We start from the raw sequence: 22,680 nt of genomic DNA on the forward strand, positions 1-22,680 counted from the left end.
CTTCATGCTTCCCCTGCTAAGCCCCTTTAGGTTGGAGCTGGAAGGGGCCTGAGGGGCCACTCTGGCTGGCCCATTCCATGATACCTCCGCAGACTGCTCAGCTGGGATGAGCAGAGCCCAGAGTCAGGCATTGAGCCCACCCCAACTCTGCCCTGACTCTGAGGGATGTTGGAAAGTCAGTTCCTCTTGTTAAAAAACAAAATTCAACTGAAAAAATTTTGAAAATTTAATTGGCTTTATTTAAAGATTTGTGAATTGGGCAATATCCCACCTAGCAGGCAGAAAGAAGCTCTGGGGAGTGGTACAGAATGAAAGGTTTATATAGGCAGAAGTGGGGGAGGGGACAAGGAAGCTAAAAGAGTGGATTGTTTCAGGAAGGTCACCTTCCCTTAGGGAAGGCAGGGATCTTATCCAGCAGATGACCTCACTGGTGCTGACCAGGAAATTCCAGACTGAGTCCACCTCTGGGAGAGGCTGGAACTGCAGTTAGATTAGGTGATTAGTCTTGGATTGCTGGTGGGGGGCTTAGCACAGGTGACTCCATTTTGGGCCTGTTGTCACTCTTTTAGCACCTCCTTGGGTCCTGGAGAGGATTGAACTGGGTCTCTGCAGTGGTGCCCAGCTCTGAGCCTGTGCTTTATACATTGAACATTTACTGACCATCTTCTATAAGCAGGGACTAGGTGTCTGCATACAGACCAGTGGTAGAATGGAGGCAGGCACACAGCTTCAACGTAAGGTAGACCAGCAGAAGTGCACCCTGTAATATGTTACTACTTATCCATCTTCTTTCTCTCCCTCCCTCCCTGCCTTCCTCCCATTTACCCATCCATCAATCTCCTGTCCACCAATCTACCTACCCATCCGACCACTAACCACCCAGCCAGCCTCCCATTTACTCGTCTATCCACACATCTACACACTCAACCATCTCCCCATCCATCCACCCATCTCACCCACCCATCCATATACCACTATTCACACAGCCACTCCCTAATCCCCCATCTATCAACCCCTTATACCCACCCAGCCAGCCAGCCAGCCAGCCAGCCCTGGAGTATAAGTGCCTGAGGATTAGCTTTTTTGATTCTTAATGTAACTGCATGACATTAAGCTTTTGATTGCTGAGACATTCACTTCAAAGACATCCATCTCAAATAAACACATTGCCAGCTACTGGACTGGATAAAGAGCCAGGCTGCCCCACCCAGGCAGTTCTGTTCTAGAAAGTCCTCAGTGACTTGATAACGAACCACTCTAGAAAACCCAGCCCCCACCCCCAACCCCCAAAAGTCAGAGACCAAGGTCCATGCAGCCTCCCTCTCTATCTGCGACTTTGCTGTCTCCTCCAGGAGCCATGAGCAGTAAAGCTTCCTCCAAGTTCCCTGATGGCTGGTGCTAAAGTGTGTCCTGTAATGTAGGATGGACCACCAGCGCCGGTCCTGCCATGACACCGGCTCCCATGGGGAAATGCCTGTAGTGGCCACCAGCGGTGGTACAGGCCCTGGTGGGGGCTTCGGGCATCCCCAGTCGATAGCATCATTACCCACAGGCGAGACCAACACAGAGCAACCCTTTACCGACAATGCACTCACCCTTCCGAGACCTATCAAGACCCTAAAGCTTTTGACCAAGGAGGGCAGAGGAGTGAGAGGCAGAAGCAGGCAGGATGCCCAGTATTTGCAGAAGACCCCTTGCGGCAGGCACCAGACCATGTGGTCCAGAGCAGGTGGAGGCCAGCCCACAGTGCCCAGGTGTGCCTGGCTACTTGCTCTGTTCAGCCCTTGGGCCAGTTGACCTCCAGGAGCCTGGTCGACTTGGTAGCTGGCATCTTTCCACCCCACTTGGGTCCTTTGTCCTTATGAGCCCCAGCGGGTCATCCTGGGAGAGGTGCCATCACCCTGCCTCCTTAGGGAGCAGGAGGCACTGTGGGCTGCTTGAGACAGCCATCAGCTTTCTTCCAGTCCCCAGTTTTATGGACTCCAAGGGGCTGCCAGAGTTATAAATAGATGTTCTTGAGCTAAAAATAGCCTTGCTTTAGCGACAGCCCTGTGCTTCTAGTTTTCGGCCTCTTGAGGGCTCCTAGGGATGCTGGATTCAAGGACCCTGCCTCCTCCCACAGCCCCCCCAGAGAGGGGCCAGCTGAGCCCTTCAGCTTTCCCCATCTCCTGCTTTCTCATCTCTTCCAGCCTCCTGAAACATGCACATCCTGCATGCTTGTGCGCAATCCGGTGTATATGTGCTCACATGCACACACACACATAGGTCTGGCCTGTGTTCCTGGTTTGGGCTACCAGCAGCTTGGAACTAGGGAAGTGTCCCTAGGAATAAGCAGGCCAAACCTCCAAGAAGGGTCAGACCCTCTTCGAGGGCTAGTGCTGTGTTAGCCAGAGGGCCATGGGGCTGAGGGCACAGACCTGTCCTTCAGTCCCGCCCCCCCCCCCTGCCCTGCCCCACCCCATCCCACCCCACCCCAACCCCACCCCTGAGCCTGGGAGATCTTTTCCTGGGAAATGCCAGGATGCCTGGAGTAGTGCCTAGCACATAGTGAGCCCAGTACACAGAAGCTGTCGTTATAGTAACAGCCAGGCAAGCGTTGGAGTGACCCAGAGGAGTCATGTCTGAAAATCTGTCCCAGGAGAGCATTATCTGAATGCTCAGAGCTGCGGCTGTAACTGCATTCCGGAGGACTAATCTAAGCCCCTGGGAGGGGGGGGGGGGGGCGCTGGAGCCCATCACTTGCACTGACCCCAGGGAGAGGAACCCACAAAAACGGGTGAGTCACCCCAGTGCCTTCCACCAGATACTCTCGTGTGCCTGTGGTCCTTGTAGCACGCACGTGGATTCCTTCAACAAGTAATTTAAATAATTGAAAAGCTAGTTGCAAACACTCTGTAGCTAGACCCCAAATTCTGTTGGAAGGGAAGGCTGTCGTGGCACACACACACACACACAGGCACACACGTTCGTCTGCAGGACTTACACCCGGTAGTGGGATGGGGAAGGGTTGAGGGGCAAAACCAAGTTCTTACTGGGCATAGTTGTAAGTTTTTAAATTTTTCACTAGCAGGTAGCAACAAACAGGGCCCCTTCCTCAGCACTGCACCCCCATCCTGCCCACCCTGCTCTTGGGCTCTGAGGCAGCGAATCCTGGGGAAATTGGTCTTTTGGGCCCAATGCCCCAGTCTCCTGGCCTTAGGAACCTCCAGGACCACTGCCCCGCGCTCTCCACTCCAACCACTCAACCCGCCTGAAGAAAGACGCAGCCAGAGGCATGGAGAAAACATCCATCTCAGGATTTATTACAACACGTTGTTTCCAAATACAAAAGAAGGGGACAGGACAGGGAGCAGAGTGTGGCCGCACTGGGGGAAGGGTTCTGAGGTGGGGGCGGGCTGCCCAGTCCAGAGAGACTGGGAGCCATGCGGGGGACCTGCCACCTCTCCTCCGCTGGACTTTCCAGCAAATATTAGGAGGGGGCGGGGTCCATTCTGGGATGACCCCCAATGCCAGGGCCAGGGAGGGGGGAGGAGGACTGAGAGACTTGGAGAGGGCTAGGGCCTGGCCCCTGCCTCACCTCAGGCAGTGTGTGGAAGTGACCGGGGAGGGATGCGTGCCAGGGCCCAGTCCCCCCAGGACAAGAGAGGGGTGGCCAAGACAGGACCTCCCCACACATTGCAGCTGCTCACTTTGGGGTGACCAGTGCCTCAAGAGCAAGAGCCCCCCCACTCCAAGACCTAAGTTACAAGAGATGCTGGCGGCCCTAGAGAAAGGGCAGAGGGCAGAGAGAGGGGAAGAACGGGGGCTGTGGGACCTGCCTCCAGAGTTTTGGGCCCAACCAGTGGCCCCAGACCACTGTCTCCTGGACAGCACAGGGGTGGGGCGCGGAGGTGGGGACCAGTGCATCCTCCACACCCAGGGTCACCTCAGAAACCCAACGCGATAGACAGACAGAAGGCAAGTTTACATAATCAATCATAATAATAATTAACCAATAATAAATACTTAAACCTCTAATCCATAGATTGCAAACACAACAATGATAGCTTATTTTCTTGGGAAATGGGGTGGGGACAGAGGGAACAGGAAGAGGACTTTTGCTTAAAGGAGGGATGACAGGTGCACGGGGCTGCAGGTCAACAGAACAAACAGAAGAAACAGCCACAGGGCAGCTGCCTGAAGACTCAGTTCGCCCAGCTGCCCCTCCTGCCAAGCCCCTGGCCTCTTCCCGAGGCGACCAGTCACCCCCCCCTCCACTAGACACTAGGACATCTGAGGGTTGGGGGACATCTCCTGCCTCCAAAAGCCATGGGTCCCAGTGACCCAAGAGGGTGTGGGGCAGGTGCAGCTGTGGCTTTTCCCTGCTTTAGTGCCAGGCCAGCCCACCCGGGCCAACAGGCCACCTGGCATATCACTTGAAGATACTAGGGAGGCTTCAGAGGCGAGAGCTCCCCAGGGGAGTATAGGAGTGCTCTTCTTCAAGGACCCCGTGGGGCTGGGGCAGGTGGGGGGGGGACACCTGCACCTGCCCATATCAGGGGTCTTTGTTTGGAGACGGCTCTCCCAAAGCTAAGGACCCCCATCCCCTGGAAGCATAAGGGTCTGACAGGTGCTTAACTACCTCCTCAGTCGGCAAGGCAGCCAGCTCCTGGTGGAGGCCCTCCACCTGTAGGAACATACCTGAATTACAAGTTTGGCCTGGGGCCAGTGGGGGAAGAGCCCAGAACCAGACTCTAAATGCATCTGCCCTCTGACCAGTGGAGACAGCACTGGCTAGCCCAGCTCCTCCTGCCTCATACCCACTGGGGCCTGGTGCCTCTCCTCTTTCCCTCACCTGGTAGGTGGTGCGGAGCAGCACCCCCGAGTAGAGGAGGAGGAGCAGCCTCCACGGAACAGCCTCGCTGAACCCAAGAAACTGGCCCTGGTCTCAGGCAGGAGTGGGAGGCATTTCGCCTCCATCCCTGCCCTGGGGACCCACGGCAGCTGACACTCAAGAGCCCCCTCATGGAGCCCCTATCCTGTCCTATCCCCAGCCTGCTCCGAATACTCTAGCCTCTCCAGGCCCAAAGCCAGTCTATACCAACCGGGCAATGGGGCGGGGTGGGGGGCGGGGGAGGCAGAGGGCAGGGGTTGGGGGTGCCTCCAGCTGGCAGAGCCGCCTCGGCTACACCCCAGCTCCTGGGACATGTCCCCCACCTAGACTTTGGTGCAGAGCCCAAGAAAGGAGCAGAGGAGGAGGAATGGAGAGGAGGGGGCAGGGAGGGGCAGGGAGGGGTAGGGAGGTTCTGCGGCTCAGTTTGTGGCAAAGTTTTTTTCTCCTTTTTTCCCCTTTTTCTTATGTAAAAAGTGCACGAAAGCTCGGCAGCCTCTTTGCAACGGTCAGCAGTGTTTCCTGGGGGGGGGGGGGAAGGGAGGGGACCCCAGGCCTGGCACCCCAGCTTGGGGCTGAAGGTGGCCTCATATTGCTTAGAAACGTGTGTTTCAGTTTAAATACCAGACAGTAAAAATAGAGCTCCGAGGACCGCCCGCACTGTTGCCAAATCATTGCCAGAATGAACAGCTTAAATAAATAAAAAATTGAAATATTTACTTCTCGATAAAAATCGCAGTAAAACCATTTACCTTTCTTTGCATTATATATAATATATATTTATAGCGGGCCGGCTGCTGGCGACCCAGGCCAGGAGCCGAGGGCAGCGGAGCGCCGGGCGCCGGTCCCTGGCCGCCGTCAGGACACCTCGATGACCTCCACGCTGCCCGAGAAGCTGGCCTGCTTGCCCAGGGCGGCCAGCTCCTCACCCCGCGCGCGCCCCTCCACCATGCCCTCCTCGAACTCCATCTGGCAGCTTCGGCGCTTGAACTGCGTCTCCGGGGCCGGCTCGTCGGGCCAGCCGGTCCGCGCGTCCCGGGCCTCGGCCCTCGCCGCCTCCCGCCGCCGCAGGTCGCCGCCCCCCGCGCCCTGAGCGCCCGCCCGGCCGAAGGGCGCAAACCGCGCGCCGCCCGCGCCCTGCGCCCCCTCGGGGCTGAAGCACCAGGGCCCGTCGGGCGACGGCGTACCGGGGGAGTCGAGCGGCGGCGCCCAGCTCCCGGGGCCGACGGGCTGGCCGGGGCCAGGCAGCCCAGGGGCCGACAGGGCCGAGAGGCCGAGCCGCGTAGTCTGCCGGGCGGCGTCACCGAAGTTCAGGCCGAGCCCGTGCGCCGGGGAGCGCGCCGGGGAGCCGGCGGGAGGCCGGGGCCGCCGGCGGAGGCGCGGGCGCGTCTCCGGCACCGCGTCCGGGCTGTCGGGGCCCGGCGAGGGCAGGCCCAGCGCGCCCCCCGACGGGCTGTCCAGCTTGCAGAGCTTGGGGGCCTCGCCGGGGTCGGGGGGCCCCGGGTCGTCGGGCCGCCGGCTGGGGGCATAGGCCGACTTGATGTCCAGGGAGAAAGAGCGCTTCAGGCGGTTGGTGTCCTGGAGGCGGTCGGAGGACAGGTGCAGGCCACGCAGGCCCTGCTGCAGCGCGCTGGTGGCCGGGGCCGGGGCAGGCGCGGGCAGCTCCCCGCCGGTGCCAGGCGCGCCCTCCCTGGCCGCACTGGCCGCCGCGCTCCCGGTGGCAGCGCTCTCTGAGGTAGGTGGTGGCGGCGGCGGCAGCGGGGCGGCGGGGCCTGGGAGGGGCTCGGGGGTCCCCGGGTGGGACGCCCCGTCCCCCTGCAGGGCAGCCAGCAGCTTCAGGCTGCGCTCATACTCCAGCAGCTGGCCCAGGAAGTTGAAGTTGGGAGAGATGGATGGGCGCCGGTCCTTCACGAACCTGGGGGAAGGCGGCTGCGTTGGACAGGCTCCCTGCCTGTCTCCCCCTCTCCCCAGCTCCCCCTGCTGTGCTGGGGCACACAGCGGGTGTGCACACCAGAGAGTGCTGGAGCCAGCGCCTGCCTCCCCCTCCCGGCCAGGTCCATTCTGCTGCTCTCGTGGGTGGAGAGGGGACGGCAAGGGCTGCTTCCAGCCTTCCACTTCTGAGCCCAGGAAGAAGGGAGAGGCTACCTGTAGGCATCGTCAGAGGACATGCCCATGGTCTTCATGATGTACGCGATGGCGATGGTGGCAGAGCGGGAGATGCCAGCCAGACAGTGGACGATGACTTGGCAGCTGGACAGCTTAGCTTTATCTGGAGGCAGGAGCCATGGGGCCAGATGAGCGCTCCGGTTGCGCAGCCCTTCCCTAACCCAGGTAGGGGACCTTCCTGCCCTCCCGCCCACCATCCCAGCTCTGTCTGAGGCCCAAGCGCCGATGGTCACAGTGCTTCTCCCCTGCCTCCTGCACACCCTCCTCCACGAGACCCCCACACCCCCCCCACCCCCGAGGACGCGGGCAGGAGGGCGCCCCCCTCACCGATGAACTCAATGGACTTGTCCAGCCAGGGCAGCAGCTTTTCGCAGTAGTTGTCGTTGATGGGAATGCGCATGAAGCGGCTCTCACAGATGAAGTCCGGCTTGGGGCAGGAGTTGCTGGCATTGAGGACATAGCTTATTCCATTCTGGGTCATCAGGTCCTGGAGAGACGGGGGAGGGGACAGGTTGGACAGGGGTGCCCTGGAGGTGGAAGCCTGGCTCCAGGAGCCCCTCCCACTTCCACCTGGGAGCTCAGAGCCTCTGGAGCCTCCAGAGCGGGGTCTGGATGCTGGTCTCCGCTGGCGCCGCCCACAGCCTGAGGTAGGCTCCCAGGAATTTTATGGCTGCCTGGGCGGTGGCTTTACCCTCTTCCCTCATCACAATTTTAAAACACGGGATTCTTTCTGCGCTGGCCAGGGGCCCAGTGACATCAGCAGTTTGGCATGTGGGCTCCACCGCCTAAGGGGCTGGGAGCTGCTTCTCCACCCAGCCCTACTCTGGTCCTACCCAGCCCCCTTGCGATCTCCTGCCCTCAACCTAGTCTTCTCCCACACCATGCTCACTCATCCCCTCATTGGCTTTCAGCTCCTTTCTGCGCCCTGCCCCCGCACCCCCCCCCCCCCCAACCAGCCCAGGAGCTGCACCTGCGCTCCTGCCACCTTTCCCGGCCAAGCCCACACACCTTGTTCAGGACATCTTTCTGAGAGCCCAGGTAGAGGTGAGGCAGGATGCGGGTCAGGCCCACACTGGGCACAGGCAGGCAGGGCTGGGAGAGGCTCATGGGCAGCAGGGCAGCAGGCTTGCCCTCACAGAGGCCAGGGAAGCAGGAGGAGAAGGTGGCAAAGCCCCCTGCAGAAGGAGGAGCAGAGGAGACGTGGGTCAGGCGGTCAGCCGGCTGGGGTATGAGAAAGAGCCCAGGGCACCCGACCACCCCTACATCTCAGCCACACCCAGCCTGGACTCCCAGCCCAAAGTGATGCCAGCAGGTGAGCCTCTGGCCTGGGCACCTGGTGTCAGTGCTAGGTGCTGGAGGGCTGCTCTCACTAAGTTGAGGCGTGTGCTGTGCCCATATACGGCCTGCCCCTTACGCCCACATTCCTCCCCAGGCTAATTAGGAGCTGGCTCCCCTGGGGACGCTGCTGTGATGCCCATAAATGTGGGGTCAAGGTGGCAGGCCAGCCTAGCACGTGCAGGACCCAGGCAAGGGTGAGTTCAGACGCTATTGCAGGCTCCTGTTGATGGTGTGGATCTTCCGTGCCCATGGCTGGAAGCCAGCCTGGGCCTTCCTGCCTCTCCCCCTGGGCTGATGCAATCCCTCCCTGACTCTACTTGGCTGGAGGCCCCAGGCCAAGCTTGGGTGCCAGGACCAGCAGGCAAGGGCTTCCAAGGGGCCCTCCTCCCCCCTGGGCATGACATCACCTACTGGAATTGGCGTGGCCCGCGGGGGCACCTGTGCCCTAGTTAGGGCTCCATTCTGCCCAGAAGACAGCACCAGAGGATGGACTAAGAGCTGGGAACCCCCGGGACTGTGAGCAAGCAGGGCACGCAGCGGGCGCACGTCCTACACGTGCCTGGCATGTGCGCTGCCTTCCTACCACATTCACATCCTGGGCCATAGGTCAGTGGAGGGAGCATCTCCACTGGCCCTGAAAGACCCAGGTGGGAATCCCTAGTTTCTCCCTGACTCAGTGAGTGGCCACAGGCAGAGCTCATCACACCCTGGCCTGTTTCTGCATCCTGCCTGCCACATAGCACAGTTGTGAGTCTCAAGGGAAATGATGCCCATGCAGACACACTGGGAGCTGACCTGCCCACACCCACAGCTGGGTGATCGCCAGCTCCTGGGGTAAGGGGTGAGATGAGACTACCTGGTCGCCACCCTGGAGTTAACCACACTTTCGGCGACACAACCCCATGGACATTCCCTGCTCTCAGTGGACTGATCCATTACAGAGTACAGATGGACGGGGGCCTCGTCTGACGTGCCACAGAAGGAGAGTGAGGGCACGGGTCCCAGTCCACGAGACCCCCAGTGCTCTTTCCTGGGCTGCAGAAACAGCTGGTGCCAGACCCTGGCTGGTTTCCCAGGACAGAGATACCTGGTGCCCTCAGCCTTCACCCCTGGCCCAGCTCAATGGCCAGTTTGTATAAACTGCCAATCGGAGTGCCTGCCATGTGTGCTCTGTGGCTCCCAATGGAGGCTTGACTTTGGCAGGGGGCATGGTGATGTGGAACCTCCAGCTGAGGGAGGGGAGGCACCAGCAGTGAAGGAGAAGCTTTCCCTATCTTGGCAACCTGCTGGCTGGATAGGGAGACGTGGGTGATTGTCGGCATCAGTGACAACCCAGTTCACAGGAGAAAGCTGACCGGGGTGCTGGGGCAGGGCTCCTGTTTACCAGTCAGAGCCAGGGGTTCCCTGGATGTTCCTCCTGAAGGAGAGCCCCCCCTACCCCAGGAGGGGCAAGGTCGGCAGGACCTCTCCAAAGACTCATCTCTACCCTATGCCTCCCTTGCTCTCTGGGTGGCCTAAGGTGAAGGGTGGGGGGCTGTATTCCACCAGGAACCTCCCCCACAAAGGGGGATCTCTGGACAGGTGCAGACACACCAGATTTGACCGCAACTCCTCAGGTAAAGCCCCACAGGAGTGCCCCCAACCTGGTAACTGCCCCATGGATGCCAAGGGCAGCAGAGCCCGAGGCCCTGCCCCTCCCGTGATTTCAGGACCCTCCCAGGTTCTGGGGCGCAGGAGACGGCCACCCTTGGCTGGGTCAGTGGCAGCAGGCCTGGACCCTCCCAGGTGCTGGCACTACTGGCAGCAGGGGCGCCCCCACCCCGAGGCCTCCCCAAGGGCAGGAGGGATGCCCACCTCCCTCTGCCTCACCGCTTCCCGGCTCTGCGCCACACAATGGAATCCCGGATTCGCACAAAAGCCCATGCCCAGGACGCAGCGCGTCCACCGTCCCCCGACTCCGCGGGCCCCGGGCCCCGCCAGTGCCCCCGCCCGCGGCTCCCCCGCGCGCTCTCCTGCCCCTGGTTGGGCGGCGCGCCTCGCAGCCCCGGTACCGCCGCGGCCCGCCCCCGCGCCCGCGCCCGCGCCCCCCGCAGGGTCCGCACCTGCGCACGCCCCCCACCCCCACCCCGCGCCCCGCGCGCCCTCCGCGCACCCTCCGCGCACGGGGCGCTCCCGCCGCGGTCTCCGGCCAGGGTCCGAGGGCGGCGCGTGCGGGGTCGGGCCGCGGGGACCCACCGACCCGGCGCGGCGACACCACCAGCCCGCATTCCGCAGCAACGCGCACCCGGGCGAGGGCCGCCCGCCGCTTAAAGGGCCAGGCTCCCTTTCCGTCCCCGCCCCGCCGGACGTCACCGCCGAGCCGCTGTGGGGGGCGGGGGGGGGCAGCGGTCCCGGCAGCGGGTTCCGGACCCCAGCGCGCCTGCCCCGCGGCCCTCTCCTGCCTCTCCCCTGCCTCCGCAAGCCGCCGCGGTCTCCCCGAGAGGGATCGCCCCGCCATCCTCCTGCGCCCCACCCACCGAGGGGGGTGCCCCCTTTCTGGCCTCTGCTGAGCCCCATCCCCCTGGACAGTCACTTCCCCTTGTGGCTGGGCAGCGGCCCTCTGACCGCCTCGCCCCAGCCTTGCCTTCCCATTCCCACCGGTCCCGCAGCTGTGCTTGCCTCTGGTGGGAGCTGTGGGCCAGGCTCTGATGCTGCCCCCCAGCCCGGGGCCTGCTTGGTGCCACCAGGAGCCCGTCTCACTCACACCACGGTGGGTCAGGACTTGGGCCTCACCTGGCCCCCAGGAAAGCAGGGGCAGGCAGGGGAGAAAGAGCAGGTGGCCGCCCCAAGGGTTCAGCCAGCCAAGTAGGGCACAGCCAGGTCCCTGGTGAGCCCTCGTGGCACATCCCAGCCTCGGCGTCCGCCCTGCCTGCTGGGTGAGGGGCCCCCCGCTTCAGAGGAGACTGACATGAGAGGTTGGAGGCTTTCCTGGGAGGCCTGATAGTAAGGGAGGGAGGGCACTGCCCTGGACCTGCTTCTCAAGACTCCCAGGAGGCCTGGGGACTCCCACTCCTGACTACAGAGCACGCGCATGCACACGCACGCATGCACACGCACGCATGCACACGCACGCATGCACGCACGCACAGGCACATTGACATGCGCAGGTGTGAACATACACGCTGGGTTCCCAGCTGGGCTCCTGTTCTGCCCAGGACACCTGCCAAAAAGCCCAGACCTCTGTGCCCTCTCTGTCTTCTCCCTACCCACTCAGCCCCCAAACAGCTCAGGGGGCAGTCTGCAATTCTGTGGCTTCTGGTCCCAGAGTTCACACACATGCACATAAACCCACATCCTACCCACACAAATTGGGGGTCGCCGAGGTGGGACACATACGCACAAGCACGGATCACCAGCATCCCAGAGCCACACACAGATGCAGATGCCCTCGGACTGTGTAGACCCAGACACAGGTGTAGATGGCAGCGCGCACACCTGCATACACTGCAGACCCACCAAGAAGCCCTTGGGGTGAGCTCAAGGGGTGCTTCCTCCTAGAGGTCAGCCCAGAACAGCCCAACTAAAGCCTTGGGTAGGTTCTCCCCAAAACTTCCCCTGGGCAGTGGTGAAGGTCTGTGCTCCCACTGGACACCAGTGCCAGGGGGCCAACCCAGTGCCCACGGACTACCCCACAGGGTGCCCACACACAGGGGCTGCTCAGGGCACATGTGCTGAATGCACAGAAGAGTCCTATCAGCTGTGTGAGGGTAGAGATGGCACCCTCATCAGCCCTCTCCATCCTCTGCTCACCTGCAGTGGCCCCTGGCACCCAGAGGCCCCAGACCTGGGCAGGGAGGGTGCACCTCCCTGGGACAGGCCAGCTCAACCCAGCCCTGGGTCCTGGGCTGCCTGGGGGAGGTGGATTCTACAGAGGTGCCCAGCCCCTGCCTACAGGAGGACGGAATCATCCAGAACCACTGTGGAGCCTGTGGTGTGTGTGTGTGTGTGTGTGTGTGAGGCACTCATATGCGTATGGCGGGGGGGTGGGGGGGGGGTGGGTTTCCCAGCCTCCAGGATGGCTGGGCTGTTTTCGGGGAACAGCCAGCCCTATAGGAACCTCTGCTGGCCCCCAATCAGGGGTCAGGCACTCTGCCAGCTGCAGCGTTCAGAGGCACCCTGTCCTGGACCAGTTCTGCTCAGATTGGGACTGTGACTCCCCTTCCCAACAGCTGGAGGGGCAGAGACACATCCTTGCCTAGACCCGTCCCTCCTCCCCTGCCAGTGGAGGGGCGGGCCCATGTTGGGGGGGGGTTCTGAACTGTGGGGGCCCAGGGAGGGGACGATGGGGCTGCAAAGAGCTCTGGTTACTGAGATGGCACCCCTAGCTCCAGACACTGCCCTAGTACCTGCTGGTCTCTGGGCTCAGAGAAGAGAGCAGAGGTGGGTCCAGAGCCCTGACTCCCCAGGTGCCCCCGCAGCTAGGCTTACAGTGAGGAGAGGACACCCCAGAGCCTCTGCCCGAGGTGTGTCTGGAGCTCACCCGTGAGGATGGCCACGCTGTCGAAGCAGCCGTCCAGCTTGCTGAGCAGGATGGAGAGGAAACTGTCCGCGGCCAGCACGCTGGCGTCCCGTGTGCTCTGGTCATACACTACCACGTCCTGTGGCTCTGCGGCCTCCACCTGGGGGCCGTGAGGGCAGAGGTCAGGGCACTGCTGGGCATCTGCTGGATGCCCCCTGCCCCCTCCTGCCACCCTCTGCTACTGGGCAGGCTCTGGCGGGGAGGGGTTATCCCTGCCTTGCTGCCTCACAGGGAGGGCAGACTTTCACCTATCCACCTCCTGGCTCACACCTGGATGGGGCTAAGTACCCACAGACACACAGGGAGGCTCTCAGAGCAGGAGGAAACAGGGGGAGGTGCTCATCTCCATGCTGCACCCTTGTGTGCAGTCACCCCAGCTAAGGGAACAGACGGGGTGGGCATCCAGGGTGGGCCAGGCTCATGTGAAGGATGTGCAGGTGAATGTGACAGTGTTCTCGGGGACAGGTGCAGGTGGCCACAGTGACAGGAATGTACAGACTCTGTCAGGGTGTCTGGAGGCAAAGGGAAAACTGTCCCCAGGGTCACGGGGAGGCGTGTTTAGAGGCTCCTGAGGGTGGGGTGCCTTTGGGTCTGGGCAATCCCCTAGCCAGTGATGGGCAAAGTGGGGGCTGCGGCAAGAGCCCCTATAATTCAGGAGGCAGCTAGAGGTTGGGGTTCCACTGCCCTCCTCCCAGCCTTGGGACCAGATGCTGAGCAGCTTTTGCTCGGAGTGGTTAATGCCCTGCCCCCCAAGCACACTCGGCCCCTAAGCCAGCTGAGCCGCCAGCCCTGGGCTGGATGATGTCACCAGCAGCCAATGGGATTGCACTCTGGCAGGGAGTCCTCGCTGGGGGTGATTAATCACCGGATTCCCCTCATCAAGGCTGCAGGGAGCTGGTTCTGGCCTTGGGAGGGGGGGGACTCCCCACAAGCGGCTGTACCACCTGGGTCCTCACACCCAGCTCTGCTGGCCCAAGGCCTGTGACCAACACCCTCTCATAGCTCTGAGCTGCTGGGCATGCCACCCCCCCCCCCCCGCCCCCTGACCCGTGCCAGAGGTACCCTGCCTCCCCAGGTCACCAGGCCAGTGGTCCCTCCCAGTGCTCCTGGCTCCATTGCAGGTGACCTGGGATGATCTGGGGCGGTGGAGGGGGGAGGCATAGAGAGAATTCTGGGTCACTCCGAACTCTAGGGGAAAGAACTGGAGGGGGGGGCTGGGCACACGCGGCTCAGCATAAGCCTCTTGGCCCCCCTCCTGTGTTCCTCTGGGTTCTCGCAGCCATCAGTGTGCGCCTGACCAGCTGCCACCATGGCTGCCACCATGGTTCGCTGCCCTGCTGCACCCCTCTCTGAGTCCTGATCTGGACCCCAGGGACATGGCCCCATCTTAGGTGGCAAGGACCCACATAGGGTCAGCAGCCTCTGGGGGGGAGGGGTGATGGATTGTATCTGGGGAGAGGGTATCAGCCCGGGGGGGGGGGGGGTCTCCCTGGGGAGGGGCATCTGTCCACCCTAAGATGAAGCTCAGGGAGAGGGGTGGGGGCTGCCTACAAGGCCCGAGGAATGGAACGGCTTAGAACATTCTGACCCAAAGAGCTCAGTTTGGGTTTGAGGGCAGAGGAGGCGGAGGCTGCCCCAGCTGAGAGCCCCCGTCTGTGTACCTGGCCGAGGAACTCTGCCCTCGCCCCTGGAAGTGATGGGTGTCTGGGTGGGGACAGGGGACAGGGCGTGGGTGGCAGGGGCCAGGTACCTGGCCGCGCACGGCTGGCTGGATGAGCTCGGCGATGGTCACCTTGCCCTGCTGCAGCCGCCGCTTCACCAGCTTGGAGCAGCAGATGTTGACAGAGCTGAGCACGTGCCAGCTGTTGTACTCCACAAAAGAGCGGCTGTCGATGACCAATGGTCCCCCAGGTCCGCCCCGCAGGAGGCTGGCCAGCTTCTTGGCATCCATCACCTTCCGAGGGAGCCGGTCCCCAGCCATGGTGGGGCAGTGGGCAGTGGGGAGGGGGTGAGCCCTGCAGTGCACAGGGGCTGCTCCGAAGGCCAGGGATGTGGCCTACAGTTTGGAGGGACCGGGCATGGTGCCAGACCTGCAGGGAGAGGCAGATGGTCAGCAGTGGTGCAGGCCCCCAAGGTGGGCACCCGGCCAGCTCCCCCGGCAGGCCAACCTCAGAAGGACTCATGCTGGGACCTGAGGGCAACAGAATGTTTGAGCCTGACATGCACCCATGGGGGCCCTTCCTCCCTTGGGGTAAGTCGGCAGCCCCTCTGGCCCTGTGAAAGTAAAGTCCCCTAGCATCTGAGGCAAGCAGGGTGGGCTCTGTGGCCCTTGGACCAGGAGAATGATCTGGAATGGTCCCATTCAGCTCTGGACTGTGCAGGTCATGGTGACAGCCTCTCAGTGGGACACAGCAAGGGTCTCAGGGCTTGGACTGGGCTGGATGTGCAGGACAGGCCTGAGAACCCCTCTCCTGGGCCCTTGGGTTCACGGGCCCTCACTCAATCCAGAACATTCATCCTGCCCCCAAGGCTTCTGTCATCCCATTGCCGGGATGCAAACTTCTCCCTCTCTGGCCTGCACATCTTCTTAATCTCCAGAACTCTGGGCAAGGCAGGGATCCAGAGCCTGCCCCCTGCCCCAACACAACCCCCTCTCCAGCCCTGCCCAGTACCAGTGCTCCAGAAGCAGATAACTGGACCCATAGGAAGGGGCAGGTGCCCAGGCAGGGTGCTGGAGGGGTCTTGGGAGTGGAGGCTGGGCTCCTACGCTCCTGCCATTGTCCCAGTAATGCCAGCTGCAAAAAGGGTCTGGGGCCAGCACCAGTCTCCCTGCAGGAGCGTGTCACACGCTCACAGAACAGAGGTGGCAGTGTGGCAGGGTGTTTCAGGCACAGTGAAAGCCCAAGGTCTAGGGGAAGCCTTCTAAGGACTTGTAGGTCCCAGGACGGGGTGGTATGGGTGGCATCTGAGGATGAAAGTCTAAGTAGGTAACCCATTTATAGGACTCTTCCTCTTGGAGGAAGTAGGAGGATAGATGGGGATGTGGGGACCCCAGATCCCGGCGCAGAGACCCCCTCCTGCAGATTTGGTGCCAAGCCTCTGCCACATACCTCGCACTCCCACCCCACCTGCCAGGACCCACCTGCCCTGCCACCTGCCAGGACTAGCCATTCTTTTCTTTCTTTTTTTTTTCTTTATTTTATTTTTATTTTTTTAAATATTTTATTTATTTATTCATAGAGACACACACAGAGAGAGAGAGAGAAAGAGAGAGAGGCAGAAACACAGGCAGAGGGAGAAGCAGGCTCCCTGCAGAGAGCCCGATGTGGGACTCGATCCAGGGTCTCCAGGATCACGCCCTGGGCTGAAGGCGGCGCTAAACCGCTGGGCCACCGGGGCTGCCCTCTTCCTTTTTTTTTTTTTTTTTTTCTTAATTATTTATTTACTCATGAGAGACACAGAGAGGCAGAGACATAGGCAGAGGGAGAAGCAGGCTCTCCACAGAGAATCCGATGCAGTACTCGCTCCCAGGACTCAGGACCATGACCTGACCAAAGGCAGATGCTCAACCACTAAGCCACTCAGGTGCCCCAGGACTGGCCTTTCTTAGGCTCACCTAGCCTCACAGCCCACCATGAGGCACACAGTATGAGGGCAAGTTTACTTTAAAGATGGGGAGACTGAGGCTTGCGGTAGGAGTGGGATCAGCCTCAGGTGACACCACAAAGACTGGACAGGCCCCAAGGCCTCTACCACTGCCACTCATTTGGGGTCTTCCCTCCACCACACCCCCACCTAGCTCAGACACGGGAGAGGCTGGTGGTCAGATGGCGGAGGGGGAGCCCTGCAGCAAGCCCCCAAGCTGCAGCTGCAGATGGTGTTGGGGGAGCCCCCCCCCGGGGAGCCCCCCTCCCAGGACACTGTCCCATTTCAGTGATGTTGGTGCTCATTCCTCAGGCGAGCTCCCAGGCTGGTGGAAGGGATGGCGGAGTTCACAGAGAACTAGGCGCAAGGCAGGTGTAGACCAAGTCCAAGGGCAGCCTTGGGCTGAGCCACGGGAGTTGGCCCAAAGGGAAGTGCTTGGGATGGCCCTCGTCAGTGGGCAGGGCCCGAGGATCCCATCCACAGACACCCTGCTCCCCGGGCTCCTCCACTGTGGGGGTAAGGCCTGGGAGTGCAGCTGGAGCAGCTGTCCCTCATCCTCAAAAGGGATACCCCACAAGCTGAGGGGGAGTGTTCACCAGCTGGGGAGGTCCTGCCTGTTGGTGGAGGGGAGTCCCACCTGCCAGAGGGTGCTCATCTGCTGAGGGGTCCCTGATTCAATTCCTGAATGAACTGTTCTGAGTTCTAACCCGTGTCTGTGGTGTGGCAGACAGGCCACAGCTAGCAGAACCCTCTCCACATCCCCCACAAGCCTCTTGGATGTGTGACTAGGAGCCCAGCTCCAAGGCCGGTCCCTGAGACAGCTACCTGCAGCGGGGCAGAGGGGCACTCAGTGTCCTCATCCTTCAGGTGAGGGACAGATCGTTTCCACCTGAAGCAACAAATGCCAGAGGCAGGGACAAGGGAAGGGGCTAGGAGAGATCCTCTGCCCTCCCTGCAGCCACTGGGCGCAAACACTGCCCTCAGGTCCTTAACTGGACAGGAGAGGAGTTGGGGTGGGGAGGGGTGCACCCTCCACAGATGGGAATCCAGGCTGTAGGACAGGCAGGGAGGCAGGCTCAAGAGGGGAGGAGGGTAGGGATGAGCCCAGCCAGGCTGCAGGGCTCCAGGACAGGGGCAGGGGGCTGGAAGGGTGGGCAGCGAGGTTCCAGGGCCCGGTACCTGGTCTCAGCCCCACCTCCCCCAAGGAACTCTGCAGCTCAGCCATATTAACCGCTATAGTATTGTTATTTGCAGCCGAGGGGGACTCATTAGCAAGTTAGCACCTCCGTCGTTGCCATGGCAACCACAGAGGTGCCAGGCAACCACCGCTCCTGCGGCACAGCCACAGAGCCGGCTGGCTCTGCAGGACGGCAGGGCCCACCCCTTGCTTCCTGCAGGTGCCCAGTAGCTGGGACCTGGGATAACCCTGGGCCAAGTCCACATAAGCCCCAAAGCCCAGGTGTGACATTCCTTCAGTACCCCCACCAACCCCACCCCTGCTCAGCCTGGTCCTAACCTTCCTTGCCTTGGGCACCTGTGCGCACAGCCCCCCTCACTCCCACCTCCGGGGAAGCCTTCTCCAAGTGGCCAAGGTCTGGCCGGAGTGCACTTCCTGCACGAGACCTCTTGCCCTGAGCGGGCATCCTGGGAGTGCATCCTCACCCACGGGGACTCCAGGAGCCTAAAGCTCCTGGGATAGGCCCTTGCCTGCAGTGGGATGGATCTGGGCCCAGAGCTCCAGTAGGGCTAGGGAAGCTTAGGACAGTCTTGAGCAGATGAGTGGGGCTAGAACAGGCCTGGTGGGCACAGAGAAAACAGATATTGTCTCAGTCCTCTCTGACTTCAGGGACCCTCTCCAGGCTCAATCCAGAACCCATTCTTGGGAACTGAGGGGAAACAGTATCCATCACCTGCTATTCTAGAGTCTCGGTGCCGGTGGGATGGAGGCACAACTACAGACACCCCCATCAAAGGGTTCGTGGCTAGGGAGACTTGGCAGTTCCGAAGACTGGAGGCCCCTCCCCACCAGGCTGGGCACCACCCAGCAGGCGGCAAGCAGCTCCCCTTGCCCTGCAAGGCCACATACACAGGGCAGCCTGTGCTGTGACATGCCCTTCTGCACCCTGTCTGAACCCTGTCTGCTCACCTCTTTCCCACAAGCCACCCCATCCCCTCATGCAACTACTCACAAGGCAGACATGTGTGCTGGTACATGTGGCCACTGGGTGCACTCATCCTCACCCTCTGGGGGCCAAATCCCCTCAAATCCCAGGACACTCAAACCCCAGGGGCCAGCCCCACGATCTCTCTACATTGTTGGCTCTCAGGGCCTCCATGGGGCACATCTTTGTCCCTGAGCAAGGGACATGCGTGGCCTAAAAACTCCCAATGGATAGCATCTTCACCAAGGCCTTCTGCTCAGCACCTACTGACGGGGAACTCACTACCTCCAGAGACAACGGTCAGGACTGTCAGCCATGGGTGGGCCTTGGTGTCTCCAGCCCGAGTGGTGCCTGGCACTCATAGGTAGACCCTCGAGAAGAGCTGGCAGGGGGCCCCCACTATGCTGCGATGTCCAGCTCACTGTGACCCAGGGGTACCTCTGGAGTCAAAAACTGCTGCACAATGAAGCCAGGAGATAGGCTGGTAGATAGCTCTCACCCACTCAGCTCATTTTTCCCCTCCTCTGCTTTCATCAGGGACCCCTAGATGCTCTCACTCCTGCCCCCTCATCTCCCTGGGCTGCAGGGAACAGGACCCAAGTTGGCCTTTACCTGGTCCCAGAGGGACTGATAGCAAGGCCAAGTAGGGCTGACTTGGTGTGGAGGCCATGGGCCTGGGAGACAATGGGGTGGGGCCCTGCCCCCTCAGTTCACAGGGGTCTGGGTAGAGCTTGCAGTAGGTCTCAGCGTGTGGGTCCCTCAGGACCCTACAGATCTAGGTTTCCTCTGTTCCTGCCTGGCTTGTGCTAGCCCTACTGACCTGCAGGACTCTGGTCACTGTCCCCCCATGCTACACATGTGGGCCATTCCGGGATATCTATGGTCATTGCCTGGAGCGGTCCAGGCAGAAGTGGACTCAGCCTGTGCAGTTCTGGTGGTCAGAGTCTGACCCATGTCCCTCTTGCCATGGTTTGGCTCCTTCATCTGCTTTCCCTCTGAGCTGCACCCTCTGGAGATGCAGCCAGGATACCCCCTGGCTTCCAAGGCCCCTTGGGCCCTCTGTCCGTGCAGCAGAAACATCTGGGCTCCAAGGTCAGCCTCAGCTGGAGAGGAGAGGATGCTGGGTAGGTTTCTGGAGCAGAGGATGCCTTCAAGCATCCTTCTGCATCCATTGCATGGAAGCCTTCGTTCCTGGAGGCAGCCTCGGGGGCACAGGAGCCCTCCCAAGGGCTGAGGGCAGCAGGGGGGGAACGGGGTGGGGGTTGTTGGGAACTAGAACCTGCCCAGCAGCTCTCCCGGAGCCCTTGGCTGACTGCAGCAGGAGGTATTCAGGATGAACTCCCAGCTCCTAGTCACATGATCTGTCCTACCGGGCAGGTGCTTATTAAGCATCTGAGGAGTGAATTCCTGGGACATCTGTCCTCCCTGAGCAGGAGGTGGGGGGGGGGGGGTGTACTGGATGCTACACTCATTTCCTGAGCTGCCCTCCCAGCAAGAAGGTCTGAGGGAGGCAGAGGGCAGTGTCTGGACCCACAGACCTCCGCTCAGACTCCCAGGGGCAGGGGGCACAGCAGAATGCTGCTCCCCTGATCTGCAGCACCCCCACCTCCACCCCAGGCTGCACCATGACACTTTGGGCATCACCGTAGACCCTGCCACTTCTCTCCTCTGCCGCATGGACTGCCCCTTGCACCCCGCAATCACTGAAGCACCCAGGCCCCCAACTCCCCCCTGCAGAAGCCAGTCCATTTTTGCAGTGGGAAGTCAGGAGGCAAATTCTCCCAGTCGCGGTGACCTGATGGGAGCTGGGCCCATTGTGGCCCCCTCCCTTCAAGGCCAGACACTGGGGTACCCCTCCCCACCAAGGTGGGCAGATAGGCTGAGGCAGGCTGCTTGCACTCAGCCTGGCAGTGCCAGCCCCTCCCCCAGCACCCGCTGCTGCCTCTGCAGCAGGCTGGCGGATGGTCTTTATTCTGCAGAGGCCAGCTGAGCACCCTGAGGTGGGGGTACCGGTGGCGGCCTGAACACACAGGGGACAGGGGTCTGCAGCTCCTCCCCACCGAGCTCGGAATGGGCCCTTTCCTAAGCCTCCCACAGGCCCAAACCCTCCGCTCCTTTGGTCAGGGCCTGCATCCCTACCCTGCGGGGGCAGGAACGACCGTCCGATCTGGGGCCTCCCTGGTGCGGTGGGGGGCAGCCTGGGAAGTCTGGGGCTCTAGGCTGAGGTCCGTACAGGTCTGCGCAGAGGGCCCAGGTCCGGGGTGCTTACTGCATGCCCTTCCCCCCACAAAATAAGAAAGAATTTCGAGGAGAAAGGCGGCGAAGCGGGGGTTGGCGGGGGCAGCGCGGACCGGGCCGGGGGTCCGCTGGGCGCCGTGGGAGGCGGGGGAAGGGCTTCCCGGGCCGGCCCGCCGCGTCCCCCTGAACCGGGCCTCTTCCCTCCGGCCCGCCGCCGCCGCCGCCGCCGCCGCCTCTTCCCGGGCGCCCGCCGGGTGCAGCCGCCCCAGCGCTCCCGCCGTTGCGCCCACCGGACCGGCTCCCCGCCCGCGCCCCGCGTGTCCCCGCGCCCCCGCTCGGCGCCCCCGCTCACCTCGCCGCTGCTCGCGTCCGGGGCGCACGGGGACCGGCGCCGCCCATGGGCCCGGCGGGGGCCCGCGCAGCCGGGGCAGGGGCCGGGGGAGCGCGCGGGCCTCGTCGCCGTCGCCGCCGTCGCCGCCGCCGCCGCGGGGAGCGCTCGCTCGGGCCGGGGCGCGCGCACTGCGGGCGGGCACGCGCGCTCGCGGCGCGCATCCCACCCCGGGCTCGGCGGGCGCGGCCGGTGCGGCTCCGGCGCGGCTCGGGCTCCGGCGTCCGGGCGGGGGGCGCGGAGCCGGCTGGGCCGCCGCGCTCGGCCGCGAGTGACAGGCCCGGGGCGGAGGGCGGGGCTGCCGGCGGGGATGAGGTCATGCCGAGCGAAAAAGGCCCTGACGTCACCTGCAGCCAATCAGCGCGCGCAGCTCCAGGGCAGGTGACGTCAGCCGGAGCCCGGCCGCGGGTGCAGATCAGAGGCGGCGGCCGCGGGGGGCAGGAGCGGGGCGGGGGGGGGGGGGGGCGAGCGGGCCTCCGCCCTCCGCCCTCTGCCCTCCGCCCCTCGCCCGGGCACCGGCTCTTAAAGGCGCCGCACAGCGTCCCTCCCGCGCCGCCGGGGCCCCCGCCTCCGGGAAGCCTTCCCAGCCCCGGCGCCGAGCCCACAGCCGGGGACGCCGGGCGTCGCGGCACTCACGCCCGAGGAGGGGCCGGCCGAACGGGTCCTGGCGCGAGGGTCCCTCCCCCCTCCCCCGCCGCGGCCGGAGCTGGCGCCGCCTCCCCCGGCCCACAGCCTTTGTTTGCGCGGGGCCTGCGGGCCGGGGACCCCGCGGCGAGCTGGGCCCGGCGAGCACCTCACCTGCGGCACCTACGCCGGCGCCTCCACGACCCCGGGGCTGGGAACCTGGGTTTCCACTGCGCTGGGCAGCAGATGGGGAGCTCGGAGGCGGGATGGCTCGTGTGGGGTCACACACCTCCTGGAGTCCGGCGAGGGGGTCCCCAGTGCAGCGCTGACCCCTGGCCCCACCGGGTCACCTCTGGCCCCTGGTGCTTCCAGGGAGAACAGCGCTCATGGGGTGCACCCTGCGTGTTCTCCTCCCCTCCCCACACAAAGAAGGCTGTTGAGGGTCTGTCCCCGCCCCCCCCCCCCACCCCCCACGGTGGGGAAAGTCGCGCTGGAGGCCAGGGTGCAGGGAGTCCAGAGGGCGCGTTGGGGGTGGGGGGACCTAGGTAATTACCCCTTGAGCAGGGTTGGGCCGGAAACAAGGTGGTGGGCCGTCTGGAGGCCACCCCAGGAGGTGGCATGCAAGCAATGGCTGGAGGCTGTGGAGGCACCCTGGGTGCAGGAGGGACCCCCCCCTCACTCCCCCCACCCC

General features: G+C 62.8%; 1 protein-coding gene across 2 annotated transcripts; it reads right to left on the minus strand.

Moving 5' to 3' along the window:
- Positions 1–3,275: 3,275 nt before the first annotated feature.
- On the minus strand, positions 3,276–21,415 carry DUSP8 (dual specificity phosphatase 8). 2 transcript variants are annotated; one of them, XM_038563557.1, is made up of 7 exons: positions 21,330–21,415; positions 14,683–15,022; positions 12,894–13,032; positions 8,045–8,211; positions 7,364–7,523; positions 7,016–7,139; positions 3,276–6,785 (listed from the first exon to the last, which is right to left on the minus strand). In XM_038563557.1, exons 2-7 carry the CDS (start codon positions 14,911–14,913, stop codon positions 5,729–5,731), a joined length of 1,878 nt encoding a protein of 625 aa, XP_038419485.1. In that variant the 5' UTR covers positions 14,914–15,022; positions 21,330–21,415; the 3' UTR covers positions 3,276–5,728. The 2 variants fall into 2 exon arrangements, with proteins under 2 accessions (XP_038419485.1, XP_038419486.1); XM_038563558.1 differs by lacking the exon at positions 21,330–21,415 and adding an exon at positions 20,879–21,075.
- Between the last annotated feature and the right edge of the window lie 1,265 nt (positions 21,416–22,680).

The sequence above is a fragment of the Canis lupus genome, chromosome 18 (genome assembly GCF_011100685.1).
Source record: "Canis lupus familiaris isolate Mischka breed German Shepherd chromosome 18, alternate assembly UU_Cfam_GSD_1.0, whole genome shotgun sequence".
In the NCBI taxonomy this organism is placed as follows: Eukaryota; Metazoa; Chordata; class Mammalia; order Carnivora; family Canidae; genus Canis; species Canis lupus.

Bases quoted from the DNA above. Each gene is read 5' to 3' on its own strand.
- DUSP8 (XM_038563557.1), bottom strand. From the start codon at position 14,913: ATGGCTGGGGACCGGCTCCCTCGGAAGGTGATGGATGCCAAGAAGCTG. The intron at 7,524-8,044 runs GTGTGTGGGCTT...CCGTCTCTCCAG, and splicing joins AGAAAGATGTCCTGAACAAG to GACCTGATGACCCAGAATGG. The intron at 6,786-7,015 runs GTAGCCTCTCCC...GCCTTCCCCCAG, and splicing joins TCCTCTGACGATGCCTACAG to GTTCGTGAAGGACCGGCGCC.